This window comes from Heptranchias perlo, chromosome 32 (genome assembly GCF_035084215.1).
Source record: "Heptranchias perlo isolate sHepPer1 chromosome 32, sHepPer1.hap1, whole genome shotgun sequence".
NCBI lineage: Eukaryota > Metazoa > Chordata > Chondrichthyes > Hexanchiformes > Hexanchidae > Heptranchias > Heptranchias perlo.
In genome coordinates this window covers 2,811,184-2,837,870 of record NC_090356.1, presented here as the reverse complement: position 1 = coordinate 2,837,870, position 26,687 = coordinate 2,811,184, and the positions used below count along the sequence as shown (strand labels likewise).

Here is a 26,687-nt window from a genome sequence, read left to right as displayed (position 1 = left end):
TAAAAGCAGAGCTGCAGGAAGCCAGCGGTGCAGAGTTACACACTGGACGAACACCTCTAGGAGCAGGACCCAGATCCAATCGAACGTAGACTGGTGGGTTGAATCTTCCTCTGTCTCTTGACTGACTCCTTCACAAAATGAAAGTGGGCAGTCAGCACCCAGTGCGAGGCTCTAGAACAAAACTGCCCCTAATTTGGCAATCTGACCCAAAGGCCACAGGAGGACTGGTGATGGCGCTGGGAAATGGGAGAAGGTGACAATAGGTCCTTGTCCAAGGTCCAGGCTGGAGAACATTGTTCAGGCAGGGTAGAGGGAGCTTTACTTTGCCTCTGTCCTGACCTGGACGTATTGTGATGCTGAAACATATTGCCTGAAATGGGAAACACCCCATTCATCAGCATGAACACACACACGACAGAAAACCAGTAGATAATGTAGTTAGCAGCAGGATTGAGAGTTACAACAACAATGTACAAATACCCCACAAACTCCCAAACATAAAACACATCTCAACTCAAAAGAGGCTCTAAATGGCAACACTGACCAGAGTTTGTTCAGTTGTACAAGGAACAGACGGGCACAGCCCCTCCCTCTCCAGACGGGCACAGCCCCTCCCTCTCCAGACGGGCACAGCCCCTCCTCTCCAGACGGCACAGCCCCTCCCTCTCCAGACGGGCACAGCCCTCCCTCTCCAGACGGGCACAGCCCCTCCCTCTCCAGACGGGCACAGCCCTCCCTCTCCAGACGGGCACAGCCCCTCCCTCTCCAGACGGGCACAGCCCCTCCCTCTCCAGACGGGCACAGCCCCTCCCTCTCCAGACGGGCACAGCCCCTCCCTCTCCAGACGGGCACAGCCCCTCCCTCTCCAGACGGGCACAGCCCCTCCCTCTCCAGACGGGCACAGCCCCTCCCTCTCCAGACGGGCACAGCCCCTCCCTCTCCAGACGGGCACAGCCCCTCCCTCTCCAGACGGGCACAGCCCCTCCTCTCCAGACGGGCACAGCCCCTCCCTCTCCAGACGGGCACAGCCCCTCCCTCTCCAGACGGGCACAGCCCCTCCCTCTCCAGACGGGCACAGCCCCTCCCTCTCCAGACGGGCACAGCCCCTCCCTCTCCAGACCCTTTGATCACAATGCTCTGACAGCAGATCCCAAAACAGAGTGTGTCAGAGCGAGTGCAGCGGCTCATTCAGATGCTAATAGCTCACAGATGGGACTATAGACAGAGGTACAAACAGCCCCTGCAGGGGAGGGGGTTCTTGTGGCTGCAGAGGGCTGAATATTAACAGAACAATTTACTTCAAAAAAAAAACTCCCCAGAAAACTCTCACTTAAGTAAAACAGAGAAACTTGGACAGGGTGAGTGTTCGAGTGTTTTACAAATGAAAACGCTCCAATTTTTAGTTGACTGCCACCAGCCTCAAGAGGTTCCCAAGGACCCTTCTCAGAGTCACAATAAAGAAACTCCACGTAGTTACTTAAACAACTTCCTTTCCCTTTCTCCCCTTACACTGCTCGTCAATCCTGCATCCGAGGCAGCCCACAACTATCAGGCTGCAAATTTAGAGTCTTGCACACATGGAGCAATGGGCCTGAGGTGGGTTACAGCAGAGATTGGGGGGCGGGGAGTGGAGCAAGGAAGCCCATGGGTTTTCCAATGGTTCAAGCACAGAAGTTATGCTGAACCTTTATAAATCACTGGTTAGGCCTCAGCTGGAGGATTGTGTCCAGTTCTGGGCACCGCACTTTAGGAAGGATGTCAAGGCCTTAGAGAGGGTACAGAAGAGATTTACTGAATGGTACCAGGAATGAGGGACTTGAGTTATGTGGAGAGACTGGAGAAGCTGGGATTGTTCTCCATACAGCAGAGAAGGTTGGGGTGGGGGGACTAAGGCCTTTCCAGTGACATCCACATCACAAGAATGAAAAAAAGTCACTGACCTGGAACCTAAAATTTGCAATAAGTTTTTTTTAAAATTCGTTCATGGGATGTGGGCGTCGCTGGCAAGGCAGCATTTATTGCCCATCCCTAATTGCCCTTGAGTTACAACTGTTCTCAGCAGTCAATACACAGCAACAATTTCTGGATTGGCCCGTTTAGAGATGTGACCTTAAGAGACAAGCAGCTCAACACCACAACCGTTCCCCAGGCCCAGGACTGACTGCCAGCCACTCAGCAGATCACATTAAAGTACCTGGAACTGCAGGCTGCAACTGCCCTGATTGATGTTTAAAAGGAAGAGGAATAGGAGGAGAGCTGCATGGAAACCCCATGTGGAGTCACATTAAGTCAGGATAGCAGGGAAAAGAAAACACAGAGCAAGGCAGAGCTTCCTCGCCAAACAATTACTGAAGTGAATCTTTCTGGGGCCTGAATCAACAGGCGAGATACTCTCACTGCATTCAGTCAGTCTTTAGATGGTCAACACTGCAGGGGGTGGTAGAGCTGGGCACTCCAAGAATGCAGCTGTGGGTACAAATGTTTTAGCTTTGGATCAGGAAAGGAATGGAATAGGAGTAAATGGGAAATTATTTGGAACATTGCAATTCTAATCTAGGATCAGGGAGCTGTGCCACCACAATGGACATTAGTCTACATAGAAAGGAAGCTAAATAGATCCCCACTTTGAAAGTAGCAATTTTTGTTTTTAATTTATTCTCAGGATGTGGGAGTCACTGGAAAAGCCAGCATTTATTTCGCATCCCTAGCTGCCCTGAGAAAGTTTGTTAAAACGGAATAGCTTGTTAGGCCACTTCAGAGGGCAGGTAAGAGTCAACCTCGGTGTGGGACTGGAGTCACATATAAACCAGACCAGGTTTCCTTCCGTAAAAGGACATTAGGGAACTAGTTGGGTTTTTCCGACAATCTGACAGCTTCACGGTCACTTTTACTGAGACCAGATTTTTATTTCCGGATTTTCTTTAAAACTGAATTCAAATTCTCAAACTGCCGCAGTGGGATTTGATCTCACTGCCACTGGATTACTAGCCCGGGCCACTGGATTACTAGCCCGGTAACATAAGCCAGGTGGAAACCCAAGTGTCGATATTTGGGAAGGACAGAATTGGCCTGCTTCCACCTACTCCACTCACTTCTCTTGTCATTTTAAAGTCGGAGGCAGAGTGGGGCCATTCAGCAGGGTGGGGGGGTGGGGAAGCAGAGGGAGGTCCAGCCCCCCTCTGCTTAGTTCCCAATCTCAGTCCCCCCACTCAACGTGGCTATCAGCAAGAGGGAGTCACCAACAACAATCTGGGAACCAGCTCTGTACCCAGCCACTCAGCTCGAAGTGTCAAGGCAGGCAAAGAGGAGGATATAAAATTAAATAAATTAAAAATAAAATCTGGATCATGTCCACTGCAAAATCAACTGTAGCTGTGAGCACTAGAAAAACTGAACGGCAGGATTGTCGAATGGAATGGGGTACTTTGTACCCCCTTAATGGGGGGCCATTTCCTTTCACCATTGTGACCCGACCCCCCCTCCCTCCACCCACACAAAAAAAATGCCCCTTATAAAAGGCGGTGGAAGCAGATTCAATAATAACTTTCAAAAGGGAATTGGATAAATACTTGAAGGGGAAAAGATTGCAGGGCTATGGGAAAAGGGCAAAGGGGAGCAGGACTAATTGGATAGCTCTTTCAAAGAGCTGGCACAGGCACAATGGGCCGAATGGCCTCCTTCTGTGCTGTGTAATTCTAAACCATCTTTACTGTAATGTTGTGTCCCAAGATGCTTCACAGAGGACAGCCTGGGATAACAGGGAAGAGTCTTCGAAACAGGAGGAGGCCATTCAGCCCCTCGAGCCTGTTCCGCCATTCAATTAGATCATGGCTGACCTATATCTCAACTCCATCTGCTCACCTTGGTCTAGTAACTCTTAATACCCTTACTTAACAAAAATCTATCAATCTGTTTTGAAATTTTCAATTGACCCCCAGCCTCAACAGTTGTTTGGGGGAAGAGAGTTCCAGATTCCCACTCCCCTTTGTGTGAAGAAGTGCTTCCTGACATCACCCCTGAATGGCCTGGCTCTAATTTTAAGGTTATGCCCCCTTGTTCTGGACTCCCCCCACCAGAGGAAATAGTTTCTCTCTATCTACAAGTGACCACAGGGTGTGGTGGAGAATTTTTAAATCAGATGGCTTTTGAAGGAGGGGAAGAGGGGCAGCAGAACAGAGGGGTTTTTAGGAGAAAGGCATCAGAACAGAGGGGCTTTAGGAGAAAGGCATCAGGACAGGGGTTTTTTTTTTTAAGGAGAAAGGCATCAGGACAGGGGGGTTTTTAGGAGAGATAGGGGGCCAGACAGACTGTGGGGTCAAGATGGCTGAATTCACCATTATCAAAAGGAATGGGGAGGGAATTGTAAAGGAGACCAGAGTCAAAAAAAATAGAGAATGCTGACACCAAAAAAAAATCTGCTCTCTTCATTCGAAAAGTGCAACAGTGGACCCAAGGGATATATTTGCAATTGCTGTCAGTGCTTCACACCCCCCCACGGACCCCTCCCTCCTCCATCTGAGAAAGTGCTTCTTCCATCTCCCCTCCCCCAAGAGATGGTCGAAAGAAGGATTGTGGACCACTGTGGATTTTTGAAAACATTTTAAATGAAATAGCTGCTGTAGAAGAACATTTGCTGACAGTTTATTATTGTTGACTCCCCAACTAACTGCTGTGGAATAAACAGCCTGGAGTCCGGGAACAGGGGACAGAAGGCTGGTGTTGCAGAAAGCTCAGACCCTGTTTATTCTGGACATCACATTCCAATAGAAAACAAATAAATTGAATATTTTATCACACTGCGGGCAATTTTCTTCCTCAGGAAGTTTCTGGTAGGAATGAAACATCCAGAATCAACAGGCCAACCTGATCCCAACCTTCTCCAGTGTGGTTGGTGCAACTTAATCTGAATTTGACTGTTACTGAAACGACTAAACCGTCCCATCAAACACTCCCAGGGCAGGTACAGCACGGGTTCGATACAGAGTAAAGCTCCCTCTACACTGTCCCATCAAACACTCCCAGGGCAGGTACAGCATGGGTTAGATACAGAGTAAAGCTCCCTCTACACTGTCCCATCAAACACTCCCAGGGCAGGTACAGCACGGGTTAGATACAGAGTAAAGCTCCCTCTACACTGTCCCATCAAACACTCCCAGGGCAGGTACAGCATGGGTTAGATACAGAGTAAAGCTCCCTCTACACTGTCCCATCAAACACTCCCGGGGCAGGTACAGCACGGGTTAGATACAGAGTAAAGCTCCCTCTACACTGTCCCATCAAACACTCCCAGGGCAGGTACAGCACGGGTTAGATACAGAGTAAAGCTCCCTCTACACTGTCCCATCAAACACTCCCAGGGCAGGTACAGCATGGGTTAGATACAGAGTAAAGCTCCCTCTACACTGTCCCATCAAACACTCCCAGGGCAGGTACAGCACGGGTTAGATACAGAGTAAAGCTCCCTCTACACTGTCCCATCAAACACTCCCAGGGTAGGTACAGCACGGGTTAGATACAGAGTAAAGCTCCCTCTACACTGCCCCATCAAACACTCCCAGGGGCAGGTACAGCACGGGTTAGATACAGAGTAAAGCTCCCTCTACACTGTCCCATCAAACACTCCCAGGGTAGGTACAGCACGGGTTAGATACAGAGTAAAGCTCCCTCTACACTGTCCCATCAAACACTCCCAGGGTAGGTACAGCACGGGTTAGATACAGAGTAAAGCTCCCTCTACACTGCCCCATCAAACACTCCCAGGGGCAGGTACAGCACGGGTTAGATACAGAGTAAAGCTCCCTCTACACTGCCCCATCAAACACTCCCAGGGCAGGTACAGCACGGGTTCGATACAGAGTAAAGCTCCCTCTACACTGTCCCATCAAACACTCCCAGGGGCAGGTACAGCACGGGTTAGATACAGAGTAAAGCTCCCTCTACACTGTCCCATCAAACACTCCCAGGGCAGGTACAGCACGGGTTAGATACAGAGTAAAGCTCCCTCTACACTGTCCCATCAAACACTCCCAGGGCAGGTACAGCACGGGTTAGATACAGAGTAAAGCTCCCTCTACACTGTCCCATCAAACACTCCCAGGGGCAGGTACAGCACGGGTTAGATACAGAGTAAAGCTCCCTCTACACTGTCCCATCAAACACTCCCAGGGGCAGGTACAGCACGGGTTAGATACAGAGTAAAGCTCCCTCTACACTGTCCCATCTCATTTGGTTTGCTTCAGTTAGCTACTATCCCTTGACTGAGAAAAGTGGGACCAACTGAACTAAAACCAATCCTCAAATCCAAGATTATTCACCAGTGTCACAACATTAGCAATTTTGGGATGAGGGGCAGTTACCCCAATAAGGTTTCACTCACGTCACTGCGATTTGGAAATAAGGTACCATCAGTTTATGGTACTTTACTGTTACACTACATCACATACATATCTCATTGGCTTAGATAATCACAGTCTTTATTGTACAAGTGTGTTACATTTTTACATCCAGCTCTCTCCTGGTGCATTTACGAGTCGTCAGTCCTCCTCGTCCTGGCCACCTACGTTACCTCAATGCTGTCTAGGCCCTAAGCTCTGGAATTCCCTCCCCAAATATCTCTCTCCTCCTTTAAGACTCTTCTTAAGACTTTTTAACCAAGCTTTTGGTCACCAGTTTTAGTATCTCCTTCTTTGACTCAGTGTCAAATTTTGTCTGTTTACGCTCCTGTGAAGCACCTTGGGACATTTTACCATGTTAAAGGTGCTATATAAATGCAAGTTGTTGTTGCACTTAGCAAATGAACCAATTGGAGGCGTTAAAGCAATTATAAATAAATAAATAAATCATGCACACCCAAACTCAGAATGTATAAAACACAATATAGCAAGGTTGATCTCCCTCTCACCTTCCTGCACCCGAGGTAGATTGGATTGATCGATCGCAATTTCAGTCATTTCTGGTTCGGGGCTGACCTCGCAGCGTCAAACTTGGGCTGACATCATCCAAATAATTGAACTGGCTAAAATAAAACACACATAAAAATGCTTTACATGACGTACAAACCGTTTAACAAAAGGGCAATGGATTCACAGCTCACTGACAGTTTATAAAATTATAAACTTAAAATAAATAAATTGAGAGACCCAGAGTGGAGACCCAAGGCTGTGCAGGACACACCCTAGGGTGGAAAGCAGAAGAGGCTAATCACATGGTTAGATGCCCCCAAGCTTTGGTTTTAAAAGTCTGCAGATTGTAGGAGGAAGGGAAAGCTAAGGGAGGGGAGGAGGTCCACGGTTCTGAGGTGTGGAACAGAATGAGTTAGAGCAGGAGGTGGCCTCGCGAGTCTGTGTTTCAATAGTGAGGTTGCGGGTAACAAGAAGGGTGTGTGTGAAGTCTGGAGCTTCAGGCTCACGGTTGAATAGCCTGTCGGCACTTGGTGCCTAGGCTCACACAGGATTGGGTGAGGTACTTGACAGAAGCACAGCACCAGAGGCAGCGAGGAGGTCCAGGTGAAGATCAGTCATTATGGTTCGCCCAGCTGATGTAGCTCTTTACACTGGGAGTACGTTCAGAGCCTAGAGAATAATAATTACCAGGATGAGGGAGAGTGTCTGGCAAAAATACCTGACTGAACCTCGAAACAGAGCCACACCCACAGTACCTGCCCATTAACACACCCCAGGATAAGGTCGAGACTGTATCCCCACCCAAATTTTTCATTCCAACTCCCTCCATTAAATCAGAACACATACTGCTCCCAAAAATATATCAAATCAAACCCAATCCAAACCGACCCCAACTCTCTTCCCCCCCCCCCCCAACTCCAAACCGACCCCAACTCTCTTCCCCCCCCCAACTCCAAACCGACCCCAACTCTCTTTCCCCCCCCCCCCAACTCTCTTTCCCCCCCCCCCCCCAACTCCAAACCGACCCCAACTCTCTTTCCCCCCCCCCCCAACTCCAAACCAACCCCAACTCTCTTTCCCCCCCCCCCCAACTCCAAACCAACCCCAACTCTCTTTCCCCCCCCCCCCCAACTCCAAACCGACCCCAACTCTCTTCCCCCCCCCCAACTCCAAACCGACCCCAACTCTCTTCCCCCCCCCCCAACTCCAAACCGACCCCAACTCTCTTCCCCCCCCCCCCCCAACTCCAAACCGACCCCAACTCTCTTCCCCCCCCCCCCAACTCCAAACCGACCCCAACTCTCTTCCCCCCCCCCCCCCCAACTCCAAACCGACCCCAACTCTCTTTCCCCCCCCCCTCAACTCCAAACCGACCCCAACTCTCTTCCCCCCCCCCCCCCCCCCCTCAACTCCAAACCGACCCCAACTCTCTCCCCCCCCCCCTCAACTCCAAACCGACCCCAACTCTCTTCCCCCCCCCCCCTCAACTCCAAACCGACCCCAACTCTCTTCCCCCCCCCCCCTCAACTCCAAACCGACCCCAACTCTCTCCCCCCCCCCCCAACTCCAAACCGACCCCAACTCTCTCCCCCCCCCCCCCAACTCCAAACCGACCCCAACTCTCTCCCCCCCCCCCCCCAACTCCAAACCGACCCCAACTCTCTCCCCCCCCCCCCCCCCTCAACTCCAAACCGACCCCAACTCTCTCTCCCCCCCCCCTCAACTCCAAACCGACCCCAACTCTCTCTCCCCCCCCCCTCAACTCCAAACCAACCCCAACTCTCTCCCCCCCCCTCAACTCCAAACCAACCCCAACTCTCTCCCCCCCCTCAACTCCAAACCAACCCCAACTCTCTCTCCCCCCCCCTCAACTCCAAACCAACCCCAACTCTCTCTCTCCCCCCCCCTCAACTCCAAACCAACCCCAACTCTCTCTCCCCCCCCCTCAACTCCAAACCAACCCCAACTCTCTCTCCCCCCCCCTCAACTCCAAACCAACCCCAACTCTCTCTCCCCCCCCCTCAACTCCAAACCAACCCCAACTCTCTCTCCCCCCCCCTCAACTCCAAACCGACCCCAACTCTCTTTCCCCCCCCCCCAACTCCAAACCGACCCCAACTCTCTCCCCCCCCCCCCAATATTGTGAGGAATATTAAGAAGTTGAGAAACACAAAGTATCGGTTTAATTTTCATAAACAATAACAGAAATCGACCCCCCGAGTTTAGGCGGGTCATTACCGGCTGTGGGTCCGGGTGATGGTCCCGGTCTCTCCCGGTCTCTCTCGGCTCCGGTTCGGTTTCTCCAACAGTCACAACTTCGCAACAATTTAGACAAAAAGTTTGCCGAACTCCTTGAAGTTCCGCCCGCTCCTCCCTCACTGTTAGAGAGAGAGAGAGATTCCCAGCCCGGCTCCCCTCGCTTCAGATCGCGATCTCCCTGTTCGCTCACTGTCTGTTTTTGTCTATTTCCTACAGTCTCTATCTTTTTATTCCTTTTTTCTCCCTATTAATTCTTTATCTTTCTTTCTCTCTCTGTGTTTCTCTCTCACTTTTCTCCGTCTTTCCCCCCTCTCTCCCTGTTTTCTCCCTTTCTCTCCCTCTTTTCCCCTTTCTGTGTTTCTCTCCCTCTTTTCCTCCCTCTCTATCCCTTTCTCTTTCCCCTATTTATCCCTTTCTCTTTCTCTCTCCCTCCCTCTTTGATCCCTTTCTCTTTCCCTTCTTTATCCCTTTCTCTCTCCCTCTTTATCCCTTTCTCTCTCCCTCTTTATCCCTTTCTCTCTCCCTCTTTATCCCTTTCTCTCTCCCTCTTTATCCCTTTCTCTTTCTCTCTCCCTCTTTATCTCTTTCTCTTTCCCCTTTCTCTCCCTCTCTCCCCTTTCTCTCCCTTTCTCTCTCTCTCTTTCCTCTCTTTATCCCTTCCTCTTTCCCCTCTTTCTCTCTCTCTTTCCCCTCTTTATCCCTTCCTCTTTCCCCTTTCTCTCCCTCTCTCCCCTCTTTATCTCTTTCTCTTTCTCTTTCTCTTTCTCTCTCTCTCTCTCTCTTCCTCTTTCCCCTTTCTCTCCCTCTTTCCCCTCTTTATCCCTTTCTCTCTCCCAGTTAATGCTCCACCTCCAATTCCAACAGCTGTTGTCTTTGGGACTACGGAACGCAGCTGCTGCCAAACCCACACCATCGAGCCATTCAAAATCCTATCCACACATCTGCACAGGATAATCGCAGCCAAACCCAGCAGTGTGTGAACACAGAGCCCGACTGTCGTGCTTCACACAAACAGCTACACACAAGACCTGCCTCTGGCACCAATTGCCAGGCTGCTAAACAGTCCCAACAATCTATTTTAACCTGCCCACTTTCAACCATAATAACTTGCATTTATATAGCACCTTTAATGTAATAAAATCTCTCAAGGTGCTTCTCAGGGGCGTAAATCAGACAAAATTTGACACCGAGCCACATGAGCAGATATTAGGACAGGTGAAGGTCAAAGAGGTCGGTTTTAAGAAGCGCCTTAAAGGAGGAGAGGCGGAGAGATTTAGGGAGGGAATTCCAGAGCTTAGGGTCTAGGCAGCTGAAGGCACGGCCGCCAATGGTGGAGCGATTAAAATTGGGGATGCGCAAGAGGCCGGAATTGGAGGAGCGCAGAGATCTCGGAGGGTTGTGGGGCTGGAGGAGGTGAATTTATCCAGCAATGAGGCAACAGTACTAAGAACAGCACCTTTCCAAATCTCCAGGCCCACAAAAAACAAACAGGACACCTGGCCCATGGGGGTCAGTTTGGACTGCCCGAGATAAGTGAGACACATTCTCCCAGTTTCCACTTCTGTTTAAGGGTCCACACCTGAAACCTTAAGCTGTGTTAAGACCTATGTCTTTCGGATGAGACGTTAAACCGAGGCCCCGTCTGCCCTCTCAGGTGGACGTAAAAGATCCCACGGCCACTATTTTGAAGAAGAGCAGGGAGTTCTCCCCGGTGTCCTGGCCAATATTTATCCCTCTACCAACATCATTTAAAAACAGTTTATCTGGCTATTATCTCATTGCTGTTTGTGGGATCTTGCTGTGCGAAAATAGGCTGTCACGTTTCCTACATTGTAACAGTGACTACACTTCAAAAGTACTTCATTGGCTGTAAAGCACTTTGGGACGATGTGAAAGGCACGATATAAATGCATGTCTTGTAAGCTGTATTAAGAGGTGCTGAAACTTTTCATTGCCATCACTGTGATCAACAGGAGTGAATAGCAACACCTGGTGGTTGTGCCTCTCTGCTGCAGGCAGATTAAATAAGTTTAAAAAGTGTCAGCCCCTGATGGGTGGATGAGTGAGTAGTTGAGTTATACAGAGCAGGAAAATTCCCCAATTCCATCCCTGTTCTGCGCTGAGTTAACTGACCTGAGCCGGGGCAGCAGAAAGGGGATTGCAACTGATTTCACCGTCCCTGGGCCTGGTTTCCAGCCCCTGATTGCTATCTCCTGGGAATACACATGTGTGGATGTTGGGCTCAGCTGTGATGCCCCACACCGTCGAATAGGCTGATGACTATAGGGTGAAGGGACAAGAGAGCACCCAGCATCTGTGGGACCCGTACTCCAGGCTGAGTCTGTGCCTTCAGGAGAAGAAGGAAGCAAATTCCTAGAAAAAGGAGGAATGAGAAAGGGATGAACGGATCATTCTTCATGTGCCAGCACTCTCGGCTCCTGATTTCCTCATCTACCAAAGGGATTCCCCTTTTTTTGGCCAATGTTATGGTACATCTCGTTCAGCCCAGGCCGAGGACTGAGGCCAAGCTGTAGCTGATCGGATGGGATGTGGTGTTAAGGAAAGAGTCAGCTGGTCTCTGCTTGATGCATGTTCAGATTTTGGAAACCAGAGGCAGCAGCTTCCTGCTGGACACCGTTTCATGTAACCGAGCCAGTCACTGAGTTTGGTGTTTCCCCATCGATGGAGGCCGCTCGGGTCTAAACCCAATGCGAGCTACTGACCACCTTCTGGACATTAGGGCATGAGATAGTGGCTCAGTGGGCAGCAGTCTCAGCTCTGAGTCAGAAGGTCGTGGGTTCATAATCTCACTCCAGAGACTTGAGTACAAAATCTAGGCTGACCCTCCCAGTGCAGTACTGAGGTCATGAAAGGCGCTATATAAATGCAAGTCTGTCTTTCTTTCTGCCTTTCCTTTTCATTCTTCACTCCAAACAAAGAGCAAACCATTTGAGGAAGAACAGAAACCTTTAAAGCAGGTCGTACTGCGGCCGTGATGCCCCGCCCTCCCGTATGCTGATGCTTCGGGGGGGTGGGGGGTGGGAGACACGACATAGACCACCGGTGTCAGCCCTACCCTCCAGTTTTCTGTCTGTCTCGCAACTGCATGGGTGCACTACCCTATCTGCACAGGTGCATCACCCTATCTGCAATGGTGCATTATCCTATTTGCACAGATGTATTATCCTATCTGCACGGGTGCATTACCCTATCTGCACTGGTGCTTTTCCCTAGCTGCATCAATGCAGTCAGGAGACCCAGGCACAACTTTTGGGGGGTGGGGGGGTTGTTGGGGCCACCAGAGCTGTGCCATCATCTTCCTGGACGACCCATGATGGCAACTGAAGTACTGTTCATCCTGAGACAGAGGATTGAGATCTACTGTGGTACAGATAGGCGGCTGAGGATGGGATGATCAAAAGTGGTAGATGGGAATCTGATGCCTGAACCAGTTTCTTTCGACTGGGGAATAATTTGGTCCAAGGGGCTTTGTAGGTGCTCCTCACAGGTCTTGCATGCATGGATTACAGGACATCTCTGCATCATCTGCAGTATAGCCCAGGGTCACCCCCTGGCTCATAGTAAAGGAATGGCTGATAACTAGTATGTTAGGACAGTTAGACTGTTACTAGTTATGGTACTGGACTAGCAACCCAGAGATACTCTAACGTGGTTATCCCTTAACTTCCCTCTGAAGTGGGCCTAGCCACCCACTCAGTTATACAGGGCAACTAGGGATAAGAACATAAGAACTAGGAGCAGGAGTAGGCCAATCGGCCCCTCGAGCCTGCTCCCCCATTCAATAAGATCATGGCTGATCTGATCCTAACCTCAAATCTAAATTCATGTCCAATTTCCTGCCCGCTCCCCGTAACCCCTAATTCCCTTTACTTCTAGGAAACTGTCTATTTCTGTTTTAAATTTATTTAATGATGTAGCTTCCACAGCTTCCTGGGGCAGCAAATTCCACAGACCTACTACCCTCTGAGTGAAGAGGTTTCTCCTCATCTCAGTTTTGAAAGAGCAGCCCCTTATTCTAAGATTATGCCCCCTAGTTCTAGTTTCACCCATCCTTGGGAACATCCTTACCGCATCCACCCGATCAAGCCCCTTCACAATCTTAATATGTTTCAATAAGATCGCCTCTCATTCTTCTGAACTCCAATGAGTAGAGTCCCAATCTACTCAACCTCTCCTCATATGTCCGCCCCCTCATCCCTGGGATTAACCGAGTGAACCTTCTTTGTACTGCCTCGAGAGCAAGTATGTCTTTTCTTAAGTATGGAGACCAAAACTGTATGCAGTATTCCAGGTGCGGTCTCACCAATACCTTATATAACTGCAGCAATACCTCCCTGTTTTTATATTCTATCCCCCTAGCAATAAAAGCCAACATTCCGTTGGCCTTCTTGATCACCTGCTGCACCTGCAAACTAACTTTTTGATTTTCTTGCACTAGGACCCCCAGATCCCTTTGTACTGCAGTACTTTCCAGTTTCTCGCCATTAAGATAATAACTTGCTCTCTGATTTTTCCTGCCAAAGTGCACAACCTCACATTTTCCAATATTGTATTGCATCTGCCAAATCTCCGCCCACTCACCCAGCCTGTCTATATCCCCTTGTAGATTTTTTATGTCCTCCTCACTCTCTACTTTCCCTCCCATCTTTGTATCATCTGCAAACTTTGATATGTTACACTCGGTCCCCTCCTCCAAATCGTTAATATAGATTGTAAAGAGTTGGGGACCCAGCACCGACCCCTGCGGAACACCACTGGCTACTGGTTGCCAGTCCGAGAATGAACCATTTATCCCAACTCTCTGCTTCCTGTTAGATAACCAATCCTCCACCCATGCCAGAATATTACCCCCATGGGTAATAAATGCCAACGATGTCCACATCCCGAGAATGAATGAAACAAAAGCATGTGAGGAAGGACCACCTGGAACCAAGGTAACCGATGGTTATCAGCACCATTGGAATTGCACCCCATCAAATTCCAGTGCCTTCAGGAGATGAGGGTGCGGGGGTGGGGGGATGGGGGGAACACACAGTAAGGCACAAGGCACAAAGATAGTATTTTCAGATGCCCCTTTCTGACTGGCAGGAACCCATGGAAGCTTTTGACAGGGAAAGGTTCAGTTCCCTTTTCCTCTGGTGACAACACGTAGACTCGTCCACGCTCGCTGTCAGCCCCTTGATTTAGGAGTTCCAGGAAAGGTCACATTGTGTTCCTTTTACTTTTATCTCAATTTTCTCAGTTTTGACTCCGTTTATAGATCCATTTAGCATATTTATTACAGGACACACAATCTGGAAATCATTTATTCACACCAGTGCTACATATTTATTACACCTTATAACAGCAGAAATATTAGTTTGGACATGCAGACGCAGGTGTGGCTGGATGCATCTATTTTGTGTTTTAATAAAAGACATGAGCGGTAATTGGACAAGAAACAAGCTGTAAAGGTCGGAGAAATGAAACTTTACTGTCTGCTGACCATTCTACTTTGCTTCTTTATTCCGTATCTGTTTTAGTTTTATCTAAATTTCATTAAAAAAAATTATTGTAATATGTAATGAAGCTGAGTTATGGCATGTCGACACAAAGGCAATAACTTGGATTGAGTGCCCAGTCTGGTGCAGTTTATTGTGGAACTGAGTCATACAGACCAGGAAGGTGTTAGGTTTGATCCACAGTCTGTGCAAAATTAGAAACTAAGAGTCTAACTGGGGTACAGGAGCAAATGGATCTAGGGGTACACAGTCACAAATCATTAAAAGTAGCAACACAGATTAACAAAGCCATAAAAAATGCAAACCAAGCACTGGGGTTAATTTCTAGAGCAATAGAATTGAAAAGCAGAGAAGTTTTGTTAAACTTGTATAGAATCTTGGTTAGACCAGATTTGGAGTACTGGGAACAGTTCTGGTCTCCATATTATAAAAAGAATAGAGAAGCACTGGAGAAGGTGCAAAAAGATTTACTAGGATGATACCAGAACTGAGCGGTTATAATTATTTGGAAAGATTGAACAGGCTGGGGCTCTTTTCTCTAGAAAAGAGAAGACTGAGGGGTGACCTGATAGAGGTCTTTAAGATTATCAAAGAGTTTGACAGGATAGACGTGGAGAAGATGTTTCCACTTGTGGGGGAGACCAGAGCTAGGGGCCATAAATATAAGATAATCACTAATAAATCCAATAATGAATTCAGGAGAAACTTCTTTACCCAGAAAGTGGTTAGAATGTGGAACTCACTACCACAAGGAATGGTTGAGGTGAATAACATAGATGCATTTAAGAGGAAACTAGATAAGCACATGAGGGAGAGAGGAACAGAAGGATATGCTGATAGGGTGAGATGAAATAAGATGGGAGGAGGCTTGTGTGGAGCATCTTAAATGAAGAAGAAGAATTGAATTAAATGGGGGTGGAGTTTATAAAAAATTGTTGGATTGATTGAGAGCAGCGTGTGTGAAGGGGAGCAGAGAGGGAGAGGGCTCTTTAAGAGACTCTCAATGCAACATCTGTAAATCTTTAAAAAAAATAAACATTTAATTAATTCAGTAATAACTACATTTCATGTCAAAACCTGTTGGACAAATCTGCGTCATTCAGTTTGTGAATAATAAATAACTCTTCAAACCCAGGAGTTGATGGAGAGAAGTAAATTTGATGGGTTTATTATTTTTGACGCTCGGTGATGGGCAGTAAATCTGTGTCCCACCTGCTTTCTTGTTTTACCTTGAAACTGAGTCAGAGTGAAGCATTGATTGGATTTAACACGTCAACGTAATAAAATGATATTTTATTGATCCTGTTATTTTTTTTGTGAGGGAGAGCGGGCTGCAGGCTTATATAAAGGTGTGTGTTCAGTGCTGGGTGTACATCTCTGCTCTCTCACTCACTCACTTCCTCGTTGTCTCTCAGTCTCTTTTCATCATGATGTCCTTGGTGCTTGTAGCTGGTGCTCTGCTCCTCAGCGGTTCCTGTGTCTTTGCTCTGCCTCTTGCAGACTCCAGGTACAGAGCAGGTAAGAGGGGAGAGTTGGGGGGAGAGGAGGTGGTGTGAAAAGGCACCAGACGGCCTCTACTGAACCTCACCCGGTGTCGCTATCGTTATTCACTCATCTCCATACCTGAATACAAAAGGAACCACGGCATAAAGACACTCCAGTGCAGTACTGAGGGAGTGCTGCACTGTCGGAGGTGCCGTCTTTCAGATGAGACATTAAACCAAGGCCACGTTTGCCCTCTCAGATAGACGTAGATGGCACGATTCGAAGAAGAGCAGGGAAATTTTACTTAGTTTCCTGGCCAATATTTATCCCTCAACCAACATCACTAAAACAGATTATCTGGTCATTATCTCAGAGCTGTTTGTGGGATCTTGCTGTGCACAAATTGGTTGCCATGTTTCCCACGTTACAACAGTGACTACACTTCAAAAGTACTTAATTGTCTGTAAAGCACTTTGGGACGTCCTGAGGTCGTGAAAGGCGCTATATAAATGCAATTCTTTCTTTGTATTTTATTATGTGTTATAGATGCTAACTGTTTCTCTATAAGTTTGTATATTAAAGTGTTAAAGTTAATTAAGTTTGGAGTTTATAATTGAATTAAAGAGTTATGTTTCTGTTGTTTTTAATGTGTGTGCAGAATTCCTGAATAAGATGGAGTTAAGATGTGTTTTAACTTTGATTCAGTTTTTTGGTGCTTTGGATCTGATTGTACAAGGTTGTGTTTAGGATCTGGATCTGAAGGTGATGCTGTTTCAGTTAAACCTTCTTCTCTCTCACACTCGATTTTAATATCTATTTCTCTGTTTGTTTGATGAACTTTAATTGTAGTTTTCAGGCTGGGAGCAGAGTTTAGTCGCTAAGATTAAATTACTAATCTATTTACTCCCTACCGATTTTAATTACTAGTATTAAACTAAAAATACAGTTCAGTGATTTCAAACCCTGAGCGTTCAGTGTTAGAACATAAGAACATAAGAAATTGGAGCAGGAGTAGGCCAATCGGCCCCTCGAGCCTGCTCCGCCATTCAATAAGATCATGGCTGATCTGATCCCAACCACAAATCTAAAGAACACAAGAAGTCGGAGCAGGACCCGGCCACATAGCCCCTGGGCCCTCTCCGCCACCCACAGGGCATTGACCGATCCGAACTCAGCTTCATGTCCAATTTCCTGCCCGCTCCCCATAACCCCTAATTCCCTTTACTTCTAGGAAACTGTCTATTTCTGTTTTAAATTTATCTAATGATGTAGCTTCCACAGCTTCCTGGGGCAGCAAATTCCACAGACCTACCACCCTCTGAGTGAAGAAGTTTCTCCTCATCTCAGTTTTGAAAGAGCAGCCCCTTATTCTAAGATTATGCCCCCTAGTTCTAGTTTCACCCATGTTTGGGAACATCCTTACTGCATCCACCCGATCAAGACCCTTCACAATCTTATATGTTTCAATAAGATCGCCTCTCATTCTTCTGAACTCCAATGAGTAGAGTCCCAATCTACTCAACCTCTCCTCATATGTCCGCCCCCTCATCCCCGGGATTAACCGAGTGAACCTTCTTTGTACTGCCTCGAGACCAAGTATGTCTTTTCTTAAGTATGGAGACCAAAACTGTATGCAGTATTCCAGGTGCGGTCTCACCAATACCTTATATAACTGCAGCAATACCTCCCTGTTTTTATATTCTATCCCCCTAGCAATAAAAGCCAACATTCCGTTGGCTTTCTTGATCACCTGCTGCACCTGCATACCAACTTTTTGATTTTCTTGCACTAGGACCCCCAGATCCCTTTGTACTGCAGTACTTTCCAGTCTCTCGCCATTAAGAAAATAACTTGCTCTCTGATTTTTCCTGCCAAAGTGAATAACCTCACATTTTCCAATATTATATTGCATCTGCCAAATCTCCGCCCACTCACCCAGCCTGTCTATATCCCCTTGCAGGTTTTTTATGTCCTCCTCACTCTCTACTTTCCCTCCCATCTTTGTATCATCTGCAAATTTTGATATGTTGCACTCGGTCCCCTCCTCCAAATCGTTAATATAGATTGTAAAGAGTTGGGGACCCAGCACCGACCGCTGTGGAACACCACTGGTTACTGGTTGCCAGTCCGAAAATGAACCATTTATCCCAACTCTCTGCTTCCTGTTCGATAACCAATCCTCCACCCATGCCAGAATTCATGTTATTGCAGAATTCTGAGATATGTGAAGATTAATATTTATATCGAATATGAATTCACCCAGTTTTAGGTGAGGGTGGGATTTCCTCTCCGATTCAGGTACCAGAGCTGGGAGCAGAGGTTTGGTGGAAGGTTTTTTAAATTTTTGTTTTTTATTTGTTTGTGTGCCTTTTACTTTCAATTTACCAGTGGAATTTAAGAATCAAAATATCAACAACTTTGATTTTAGATGACAATTCTTCCTTCCATTTCTTCCCTCCTCTGCTGAAGGCGCTGACTCTAACTGGGGTCCAGTTGCACGGACACTGACTCTCACTGGGGTCCAGTTGCACAGACACTGACTCTCACTGGGGTACAGTTCCACGGACACTGACTCTCACTGGGGTTCAGTTCCACGGACACTGACTCTCACTGGGGTACAGTTCCACGGACACTGACTCTCACTGGGGTACAGTTCCACAGACACTGACTCTCACTGGGGTACAGTTCCACGGGCACTGACTCTCACTGGGGTACAGTTCCGTGGGCACTGCCTCTCCCTTGGGTACAGTTCCACGGATACTGACTCTCACTGGGGTACAGTTCCACGGACACTGACGCTCACTGGGGTACAGTTCCACGGACACTGACGCTCACTGGGGTACAGTTCCATGGACACTTTCTCTCACTGGGAACCAGTTCCATGGACCCTGACTCTCACAGGGATACAGTTCTGTGGGCACTGACTCTCACTGGGGTTCAGTTCCGTGGGCACTGACTCTCACTGGGGTACAGTTCCGTGGGCACTGACTCTCACTGAGGTACAGTTCCGTGGGCACTGACTCTCACTGGGGTACAGTTCCACGGACACTGACTCTCACTGGGGTACAGTTCCACGGACACTGACTCTCACTGGGGTACAGTTCCGTGGGCACTGCCTCTCCCTTGGGTACAGTTCCATGGATACTGACTCTCACTGGGGTACAGTTCCGTGGGCACTGACTCTCACTGGGGTACAGTTCCGTGGGCACTGACTCTCACTGGGGTACAGGACCATGGACACTTTCTCTCACTGGGGTACAGTTCCATGGACACTGACTCTCAATGGGGTACAGTTCTGTGGATACTGACTCTCACTGGAGTACAGTTCCACAGACACTAACTCTCACTGGGGTACAGTTCCATGGACACTGACTCTCACTGGGGTACAGTTCCACAGACACTGACTCTCACTGGGGTACAGTTCCATGGACACTTTCTCTCACTGGGGTACAGTTCCATGGACACTGACTCTCACAGGGGTACAGTTCCGTGGGCACTGACTCTCACTGGGGTACAGTTCTGTGGGCACTGACTCTCACTGGGGTACAGTTCCATGGGCACTGACTCTCACTGGGGTACAGTTCCGTGGGCACTGACTCTCACTGGGGTACAGTTCCATGGGCATTGACTCTCACTGGGGTACAGTACTGTGGGCACTCACTCTCACTGGGGTACAGCTCCATGGGCACTGACTCTCACTGGGGTACAGTTCCGTGGGCACTGACTCTCACTGGGGTACAGTTCCGTGGGCACTGACTCTCACTGGGGTTCAGTTCCGTGGGCACTGACTCTCACTGGGGTACAGTTCCGTGGGCACTGACTCTCACTGGGGTACAGGTCCATGGACACTGACTCTCACTGGGGTACAGTTCCACAGACACTGACTCTCACTGGGGTACAGTTCCATGGACACTGACGCTCACTGGGGTACAGTTCCGTGGGCACTGACTCTCACTGGGGTACAGGTCCATGGACACTTTCTCTCACTGGGGTACAGTTCCATGGACACTGACTCTCAATGGGGTACAGTTCTGTGAACATTGACTCTCACTGGGGTACAGTTCCGTGGGCACTGACTCTCACTGGGGTACAGTTCCGTGGGCACTGACTCTCAGTGGGGTACAGTTCCATGGACACTGACTCTCACTGGGGTACAGTTCCATGGGCACTGACTCTCACTGGGGTACAGTTCCATGGGCACTGACTCTCACTGGGGTACAGTTCCACAGACACTGACCACATTTTACTACGTCACCTTAGGAAGGTTGGAAATCAGAGAAAAAATAATTCCCACAGGCCAGTGGATGTGAGGAACCAACACCAAAAGTTGATTTGGGGTCAGATGGAACCTTTAAATAAGGAACTGGGTCAATATCTGTCGAGCAGGGGATTGAAGATTAGAGAGATATTAACAGTCGTGCATATGGAGAGGCAGATGAAGGAACTTAGTGTTTCATAAAGTACAGGTTATAGAATCATAGAAGTTTACAACATGGAAACAGGCCCTTCGGCCCAACATGTCCATGTCGCCCATTTTATACCACTAAGCTAGTCCCAATTGCCTGCACTTGGCCCATATCCCTCTATACCCATCTTACCCATGTAACTGTCCAAATGCTTTTTAAAAGACAAAATTGTACCCGCCTCTACTACTGCCTCTGGCAGCTCGTTCCAGACACTCACCACCCTTTGAGTGAAAAAATTGCCCCTCTGGACCCTTTTGTATCTCTCCCCTCTCACCTTAAATCTATGCCCCCTCGTTATAGACTCCCCTACCTTTGGGAAAAGATTTTGACTATCTACCTTATCTATGCCCCTCATTATTTTATAGACTTCTATAAGATCACCCCTTAACCTCCTACTCTCCAGGGAAAAAAGTCTCAGTCTATCCAACCTCTCCCTATAAGTCAAACCATCAAGTCCCGGTAGCATCCTAATAAGTCTTTTCTGCACTCTTTCTTGTTTAATAATATCCTTTCTATAATAGGGTGACCAGGACTGTACACAGTATTCCAAGTGTGGCCTTACTAATGTCCTGTACAACTTCAACAAGACATCCCAACTCCTGTATTCAATGTTCTGACCAATGAAACCAAGCATGCTGAATGCCTTCTTCACCACCCTATCCACCTGTGACTCCACTTTCAAGGAGCTATGAACCTGTACTCCTAGATCTCTTTGTTCTATAACTCTCCCCAACGCCCTACCATTAACGGAGTAGGCCCTGGCCCGATTCGATCTACCAAAATGCATCACCTCACATTTATCTAAATTAAACTCCATCTGCCATTCATCGGCCCACTGACCCAATTTATCAAGATTCCGTTGCAATCCTAGATAACCTTCTTCACTGTCCACAATGCCACCAATCTTGGTGTCATCTGCAAACTTACTAACCATGCCTCCTAAATTCTCATCCAAATCATTAATATAAATAACAAATAACAGCGGACCCAGCACCGATCCCTGAGGCACACCGCTGGTCACAGGCCTCCAGTTTGAAAAGCAACCCTCTACAACCACCCTCTGTCTTCTGTCGTCAATCCAATTTTGTATCCAATTGGCTACCTCACCTTGGATCCCATGAGATTTAACCTTATGTAACAACCTACCATGCGGTACCTTGTCAAAGGTTTTGCTAAAGTCCATGTAGACCACGTCTACTGCACAGCCCTCATCTATCTTCTTGGTTACCCCTTCAAAAAACTCAATCAAATTCGTGAGACATGATTTTCCTCTCACAAAACCATGCTGACTGTTCCTAATTAGTCCCTGCCTCTCCAAATGCCTGTAGATCCTGTCCCTCAGAATACCCTCTAACAACGTACCCACTACAGATGTCAGGCTCACCGGTCTGTAGTTCCCAGGCTTTTCCCTGCCGCCCTTCTTAAACAAAGGCACAACATTTGCTACCCTCCAATCCTCAGGCACCTCACCCGTAGCTGTCGATGATTCAAATATCTCTGCTAGGGGACCCGCAATTTCCTCCCTAATCTCCCATAACGTCCTGGGATACATTTCATCAGGTCCCAGAGATTTATCTACCTTGATGCGCGTTAAGACTTCCAGCACCTCCCTCTCTGTAATATGTACATTCCTCAAGACATCACTATTTATTTCCCCAAGTTCCCTAACATCCATGCCTTTCTCAACCGTAAATACCGATGTGAAATATTCATTTAGGATCTCACCCATCTCTTGTGGTTCCGCACATAGATAACCTTGTTGATCCTTAAGAGGCCCTACTCTCTCCCTAGTTACTCTTTTGCCCTTTACGTATTTGTAGAAGCTCTTTGGATTTTCCTTTGCCTTATCTGCCAAAGCAATTTCATGTCCCCTTTTTGCCCTCCTGATTTCTCTCTTAACTCTACTCCGGCAATCTCTATACTCTTCAAGGGATCCACTTGATCCCAGCTGTCTATGCATGTCATATGCCTCCTTCTTCTTTTTGACTAGGGCCTCAATCTCCCGAGTCATCCAAGGTTCCCTACTTCTACCAGCCTTGCCCTTCACTTTATAAGGAATGTGCTTACCCTGAACCCTGGTTAACACACTTTTGAAAGCCTCCCACTTACCAGACGTCCCTTTGCCTGCCAACAGACTCTCCCAATCAACTTCTGAAAGTTCCTGTCTAATACCATCAAAATTGGCCTTTCCCCAATTTAGAATTTTAACTTTTGGGCCAGACCTATCATTCTCCATAGCTATCTTAAAACTAATGGAATTATGATCACTGGTCCCAAAGTGATCCCTCACTAACACTTCTGTCACCTGCCCTTCCTTATTTCCCAAGAGGAGGTCAAGTTTTGCCCCCTCTCTAGTCGGGCCATCCACATACTGAATGAGAAATTCCTCCTGAATACATTCAACAAATTTTTCTCCATCCAAGCTGGGAAAGTTAAAGTCCCCGACTATTACCACCCTATTTTTCTTGCAGCTGTCTGTAATCTCCTTACATATTTGCTCCTCAATTTCCCGTTGACTATTTGGGGGTCTGTAGTACAATCCTATCAAAGTAATCTCTCTCTTCTTATTTGTCAGTTCTACCCATATGGACTGCCGTGATGTTCTCCCTAATCAAGAACGCAACTCCCCCTCCTCTCTTACCTCCTGCTCTATCTTTCCTATAGCATCTGTACCCTGGAACATTGAGCTGCCAGTCCTGCCCCTCCCTTAGCCATGTTTCAGTAATAGCTATAACATCCCAGTCCCATGTACCCATCCATGCCCTGAGTTCATCTGCCTTGCCCATCAGACTTCTTGCATTGAAATAAATGCAGTTTAATCTAGACTTCCCTTGGTCTTTGCCCTGCTTTCTCAGACCATCTGTCCGGTCATGTTTTGTACACTCTCCCTTACTGCCTTTTGTTTCTGTCACCACTTTACTTCCCACTGACTTCCTGCATCGGTTCCCATCCCCCTGCCACGTTAGTTTAAACCCTCCCCAACAGCACTGGCAAACACTCCCCCTAGGACATTGGTTCCAGTCCTGCCCAGATGCAGACCGTCCAATTTGTACTGGTCCCACCCCCCCAGAACCGGTTCCAATGGCCCAGAAATTTGAATCCCTCCCTCTTGCACCATCTCTCAAGCCACGTATTCATCCTAGCTATCCTGTCATTCCTACTCTGACTAGCCCGTGGCACTGGTAGCAATCCTGAGATTACTACCTTTGAGGTCCTACTTTTTAGTTTAACTCCTAACTCCCTAAATTCAGCTTGTAGGACCTCATCCCGTTTTTTACCTATATTGTTGGTACCTATATGCACCACGACAACTGGCTGTTCACCCTCCCCCTCCAGAATGTCCTGCAGCCGCTCCGAGACAACCCTGACCCTTGCACCAGGGAGGCAACATACCATCCTGGAGTCTCGGTTGCGTCCGCAGAAACGCCTGTCTATTCCCCTTACAATCGAGTCCCCTATCACTATAGCTCTGCCACTCTTTTTCCTGCTCTCCTGTGCAGCAGAGCCAGCCATGGTGCCATGAACCTGGCCGCTGTCACCTTCCCCTGGTGAGCCATCTCCCCCAACAATATCCAAAACGGTATACCTGTTTTGGAGGGAGATGACCGCAGGGGACCCCTGCACTGCCTTCCTACTCTTCCTCTGTCTGTTGGTCACCCATTCACTATCTCCCTCAGTAATTTTTATCTGTGGTGTGACCAACTCACTGAACGCAGTGGTTCAGCAGGTGGTGGGAGAGAGTTCTGAGATAGAATAATTAGATGTGGGCTCTGGATGGAGTAGGATTGTTGGGCCAAATGGCCTTTGCTTTTCCGGTGTTCTAATGCTCAAATAATTTTCTTCCAGTGTCCAGCGAGGAGAATCAGGCCTTAAATCTGGATGAATTGCAAAGCTTGGACAATACCTTCCTTCTGTGGCGCCCGCCTGCAATGATGGCCGAAGACAGTCTTTATGATGCCATCAGAGATATAGAAGCTGCTGAACAGCATAAGAATGGTACAGTTCACTGATTGAGGGGGTCCAAGGCCATATCTCCACTTCCATTCTCACCCTGAGTTTAGATCGCTAAAGTGAAGCAAGAATTACACATGGTGCAGTTACAATGTCTGGCCCCTAGATGTCTTTAGCAAGATCTCTGTAACCTCCTCCAGCCCTACAACCCTCCGAGATCTCTGCGCTCCTCCAATTCCGGCCTCTTGCGCATCCCCGATTTCCATCGCTCCACCATTGGCGGCCGTGCCTTCAGCTGCCTGGGCCCTAAGCTCTGGAATTCCCTCCCTAAACCTCTCCCCCTCTCTCTCCTCCTTTAAGTCGCTCCTTAAAACCTACCTCTTTGACCAAGCTTTCGGTCACCTGTCCTAATATCTCCTTATGTGTCTCAGTGTCAAATTTTGTCTGATTAACGCTCCTGTGAAGCGCCTCGGGACATTTTACTATGTTAAAGGCGCTATATAAATGAAAATTGTTGATGTTTTTGTTGTAGATGTTCACTAAGAATGCTGGTGACACTATTGCTGGGGAATCAGTAATGCAAATCTGGGACCTGGGTTTGAAGCTAGCCAGAATAATGGGATGAAAATCTTCCATGTCTGCTGGTTGTAAGTGAAATGAGTTTGGACAGTCTCAGCCCAGTTCTTATTGGTAATGGACTTACATCTGCCTCTACTTCACCACTAGTTAGTAATCTTATCAACGTGGCTACAGATTGGCTGGTGTGGGAAATGGAAACATGCCACAATGGTAGAGTTGAGGCTCCTCTTCTTCCGAGGTTGGGACTAAGATACATTGTTGGGACAGTGTAGAGGGAGCTTTACTCTGTATCTAACCCTGTACCTGCCCTGGGAGTGTTTGACGGGACAGTGTAGAGGGAGCTTTGCTCTGTATCTAACCCTGTACCTGCCCTGGGAGTGTTTGATGGGACAGTGTAGAGGGAGCTTTGCTCTGTATCTAACCCTGTACCTGCCCTGGGAGTGTTTGATGGGACAGTGTAGAGGGAGCTTTACTCTGTATTTAACCCGTGCTGTACCTGCCCTGGGAGTGTTTGATGGGACAGTGTAGAGGGAGCTTTACTCTGTATCTAACCCTGTACCTGCCCTGGGAGTGTTTGATGGGACAGTGTAGAGGGAGCTTTGCTCTGTATCTAACCCTGTACCTGCCCTGGGAGTGTTTGACGGGACAGTGTAGAGGGAGCTTTGCTCTGTATCTAACCCTGTACCTGCCCTGGGAGTGTTTGATGGGACAGTGTAGAGGGAGCTTTACTCTGTATTTAACCCGTGCTGTACCTGCCCTGGGAGTGTTTGATGGGACAGTGTAGAGTGAGCTTTACTCTGTATCTAACCCGTGCTGTACCTGCCCTGGGAGTGTTTGATGGGACAGTGTAGAGGGAGCTTTACTCTGTATCTAACCCTGTACCTGCCCTGGGAGTGTTTGATGGGACAGTGTAGAGGGAGCTTTACTCTGTATCTAACCCGTGCTGTACCTGCCCTGGGAGTGTTTGATGGGACAGTGTAGAGGGAGCTTTACTCTGTATCTAACCCGTGCTGTACCTGCCCTGGGAGTGTTTGATGGGACAGTGTAGAGGGAGCTTTACTCTGTATCTAACCCGTGCTGTACTGGATCGAATTCACTGTGACTTGGAGAGTCGGGAGTGCTGCAATTCGGTGCACAGCTCTGTGCTTCCATCAAGGGAAGCTTCACACCAGCGATCCAGACTTACAGGATTTACCTTCTGCTCCTTGGCCTGCTGTTCCCCTCTGTGGACCCTCTTGTTATACCTCAGCCTCATCCCATCACCACCTATGAGATCTGGGGTCTGAGGATTAAGCTGCTGATTCTGCTGTGGTGTCTCCTCCATCTGCTGGGTTCCAGGAGATGAACTGAACCTTCTTTTCTTGTCAACAGGTCTGAGAGAAATCAGTGACACCCCCTCCGGAAACCTCAAAGAGGTGAGAGGTCAAACACAGGAGAGAAAACCGAAACATCATCGCTTTTAGAGAATCTGCACACCTGTCCGTCAGCCCCTCACCTGTCAATCATCCCCTTACCCTGTCAAT

General features: G+C 48.1%; 2 protein-coding genes across 3 annotated transcripts in view; one reads left to right on the top strand and one right to left on the bottom strand.

The window, feature by feature from the left end:
• Positions 1 to 9,990, bottom strand: part of ccdc187 (coiled-coil domain containing 187) — a 43,966-nt gene extending 33,976 nt beyond the window's left edge. Inside the window, exons 1-2 of one of the 2 annotated variants that reach the window (XM_067970196.1) lie at positions 9,141 to 9,990; positions 6,902 to 7,015 (exon numbers count right to left, since the gene is read on the bottom strand). In XM_067970196.1, coding sequence (XP_067826297.1) covers positions 6,902 to 6,950 — 49 coding nt within the window. In that variant the 5' untranslated portion in view covers positions 6,951 to 7,015; positions 9,141 to 9,990. The remainder of the gene's footprint in view (positions 1 to 6,901; positions 7,016 to 9,140) is intronic. The other variant, XM_067970197.1, reaches the window with a different exon arrangement.
• LOC137300926 (prepro-urotensin II-beta-like) overlaps positions 1 to 26,687 on the top strand; it is a 28,405-nt gene that overhangs the window by 612 nt on the left and 1,106 nt on the right. The window contains exons 2-3 of the mRNA XM_067970199.1: positions 24,481 to 24,630; positions 26,536 to 26,579. Of these exons, the coding sequence (XP_067826300.1) occupies positions 24,564 to 24,630; positions 26,536 to 26,579 (111 nt within the window). The 5' untranslated portion in view covers positions 24,481 to 24,563. The remainder of the gene's footprint in view (positions 1 to 24,480; positions 24,631 to 26,535; positions 26,580 to 26,687) is intronic.